Source organism: Hyperolius riggenbachi, chromosome 12, assembly GCF_040937935.1.
Source record: "Hyperolius riggenbachi isolate aHypRig1 chromosome 12, aHypRig1.pri, whole genome shotgun sequence".
NCBI classification, from domain to species: Eukaryota; Metazoa; Chordata; class Amphibia; order Anura; family Hyperoliidae; genus Hyperolius; species Hyperolius riggenbachi.
The window spans coordinates 56,307,568-56,311,232 of NC_090657.1; the positions used below are offsets into that span (position 1 = coordinate 56,307,568).

The window sequence follows — 3,665 nt, forward strand, 5'->3', positions numbered from 1 at the left end:
ACTTTCAGGAGACAATCGGGGACCCCTAATTTTGCCATCACCCTGAACAGGAAGGAGTGTGATACTCTATCAAATGTCTTTTCCAAATTGATACCCTCAATGACCATCGGCACTTTATTTTCCTGTGAAAAATTAATCATGTCCCTTAATAAAACCAGGTTATCGGCGCTTCTTCGACCGGGGACCGCACAGGTCTGCCCCTCTCCAATCATAGATGCTATCACACTCCTTAACCTGTTTGCGACCAATTTCGCCACTATCTTGTAGTCCACATTCAACAGCGAAATCGGCCTCCAGTTTTTTATCAATTTTTTGTCTCCTTTCTTATGAATCAGGGTGATGACTCCCTCCCGCATTGATGGGGACAACCGCGCAGAAGAAAAAACCTCCTGGACCACCTCCACCACTTCCCCACCAATGATAGGCCAGGCCCACCTAAAAAACTCCACTGGGAGCCCGTCCTTCCCTGGAGTCTTGCCTGTTTGCATGGCACCCACTGCCGCCCATACCTCCTCCGTGGCCACCGACTCATTTAACTGCTGTACCTCCAACGGATCAAAACACTCCTCCAACACCTCATCACAATACTCTTCCATCTCCACCTCTGACACAACATTCCCTCCTCCATACAAATCCACATAAAACCTCTGCACCTCTTCCATCACCTCGGAACCAACCACTTCCCTTTCATCCACCACCACTGACTCTAATACATCTCTACTAAACACCACCTTCTTAAAGAAGAAACAGGAGCAAGACTCGCCCTCTTCCAAATCTCTCACTTTCGCCTGAAACACAATCCTCTTCCCACGCTCCGTCAACATTCTCTTCATTCGCTGTCTTGCCTCCTCCAACTCTTCCTCCACCTCATACCCCCATTCCTTCATCTTCACCAAATACTGCAACCTTACTTTCCAACTTTCTTCCTCCTCTTTCTGCAAACACCTCTTCTCATACGCTAGATTCCTGAAAAAGCCAGAAATCCTCCTCTTTACCCAATCCCACCATTCCAACAAATCCACAAAACCTCTCTTCCTGCGCACCCATCCTGCATATTCCACCCTAAATCTTTCAAGTACATCCACATCCCCCAACAACTTCACATTCAACTTCCAGACTCCCTTCCCAAACACCACTCTCTTCGACACTTCCAGGGAACAAAGAATGGCTCTGTGATCAGAAAAAGTGACCTGGTGATAAGAGACAGCAGAAACCAACACATACCTAGAAAGTAAAAAGTAATCTATGCGTGACTTAACCCTGCCTGTATCCGAAAAGTAAGTATATTCCCTGTCCCTACTGCCTGCCGCCAAAGCTGCATCCTGCAGTCCAAAATCTGTCACAATCTGGTTGAGGATCCTACTGGTGGAGTCCAGCTTGGTCTCTCCTGACCCCACTCGATCCCCAACCGATCTTATACAGTTCAGATTGCCGGCCACAATGGTCTTAATGCGGCCTGGCAGATTGAACATAAGCACCTCCAAGAACTCCGCCCTCTCTTTTCTGTCTGCAGGAGCGTAACAGTTAAAAAGACGGTACTGGGAGCCACAAAAATCAAAATTCACAACCATCAATCTCCCAGGAATGATGACTGCATGTGACAAAACCTTAATGCTAGGATTATTAAACAGCACGCCAATGCCTCATTCCTACTCTGGCAGGCAGGGGACCAGATGGCATTGCCCCCTGCCCATTCCCCAGAGCCAGGTACCGTCTTCAATATACACTCCTGCAGACAAAAAATATCCGCCCTAAAATTTGCGAGGTCCTGCAGGACTGCAGCCCGGCGGTATGAGGAGCCGATCCCCCTCACATTTACAGACAGCAGGGACAGCACCATCACCAAAAGACACCACGTGAAAAGCAACCTACACTCAGCCATCTTCATCTCTTAGGTGCTCTGGGACTCTTCCGTACACCCACAGTGGTAGGCTCCTGCTTTGTCTTTCTATTCCTCTTCTTTCTTTGTTTTTTTGATTCTGCTGTGTTCCAGTCCTCCGGACCAGAATCCCCAGCAGTACTCAGTCCCGGTGCCTCCGGGTTAACTCTTATAGCTGGCCTAATGTTTTTCCATCCAGTAGGCACAGGAGGCTGGGTCACATCCACCTTTAATTCACCCTCAGAAGTTTCACTGACGATCCTCATTTTTGTTACACGGGTGTCATCACTTTCAGACTCAGTCACAGCTTCTTTCCTCTCTTGATAAGGTGGTAGATAATCACTATCATTCTCCTCTATCTCCTCCTCTTTTTCACCTTCCACCTTCCCAGGGTCTGTCAGGTCCATTTCAAACTCCTCCTCCTCATTTGCATTAACTCCACGTCCCTCCTCTGAGGTCATGACTGACATGCTGGCTGATTTCCCTCCTTTTTTTGAAACTGGGGAGTCGTTATTTTTGGAGGGAGATGAGGCAGTCCCTTGCTGGGATCTCCTCACCGCAGTGTCAGCTTTTTGGCTTTTACTGGATGCAGGGCTGAGGTTTACTGGCAAACTTTTAAGTTTCTTCTGCGAGAGAGCAGAAGAAGGGGCTGGCTTAGGAATCTCTGGCGGGTCAGCTGACTGCACAGCTGTTTCCCCGCCTGCATTCCTGTTATTCTCGCCGACTGAGCCGGCATCAGCAGCTGTGGCACTACTGCTCCCAGCGGACCTGCGGCTACTAGCGTCCATGGTGGGCCGCTGGGAGTCTCTGCAGGGTTCAGGCACATCTGCCTGGCTTTCTGGGACCAAGGGCGCGGCTTCTGTACTGGTGGCAGGGGTCAGGGAAGCCTCAGAATGCTCTCCACTGTCGCGCTGCGGGCCCCGCTCAGCAGGAACTGAGCAAGTGACGTCACCGGCGTCAGGGGAATCCCGATCAGCTGGAGAGCCGGGCACTGCTTTGGGGAGCCTCTCCGGGGGGGTTTCAGCCACAATATCACTTCCTTCAGCCCCAGCCTCTCTCACCACAGCGGGGGACACGGGACAACACCAGGTACACATACATCAGCCTCTCCAGCCTTGCTCCCTGCCACGTCAGCAGCAGCCTTCTTACAGGCAGGAGCACCAGCGTTCTGCTCAGCGGGGGGACACACTGCAGAAGGAGGCACGGCATCCTCTTCACCCCCACTCCCCACAGCTTCATCATCATCATCCTCATCCACATGCTCAGCCAGTTTCCTTTTCTTGACACGCTGCAGCTTTGGCATCTCAGCCTGCTCAGCCTGCAGCATCTGGGAGTCAGTGACCTCTTCAGCAGAGGGGACAGGGGGGGTCACAGTAGCGGTTGGACCCGTTTGAGCAGCACTGGTGCCCTCTCCAGCTACCTCAGAAAGGGGAGCTTTGGCATCAGCCTCAGCGTCCCGGGGCTCCACACCGGTAGCCAGTGACCACCTCCTGCCCCTGCCATAGGAGCCAGCAGCAGCATCATAGGTATATATGCAGGTGTTGCCCCGCTTTTCACATTCTTTGGCCAAGTGGCCCGCTAGACCACACAAGTCACACACCTTCACCTTTTTAAACTTGGAGCCTGGGTGAACCGACTCCTTACAGTGCATGCACCTCTCCTCAGAGTTGCAGCTGCCAGCACCGTCCCCAAACCTATAACACTTCCGGCAGTAGAGCGGCTGCCCAGTGTAGGTGATATAGCCTCTCTCACCGGCAATGGAAAAGACAGGGGGTGGGTGAACCAC

The 3,665-nt window shown here is 51.8% G+C and overlaps 1 protein-coding gene across 1 annotated transcript; it reads right to left on the minus strand.

Moving 5' to 3' along the window:
• Positions 1–1,884: 1,884 nt before the first annotated feature.
• LOC137540940 (uncharacterized protein AH6.3-like) lies at positions 1,885–2,667 on the minus strand. The gene has a single exon (XM_068262115.1). It carries the CDS (start codon positions 2,665–2,667, stop codon positions 1,885–1,887), a length of 783 nt encoding a protein of 260 aa, XP_068118216.1.
• Positions 2,668–3,665: the final 998 nt, after the last annotated feature.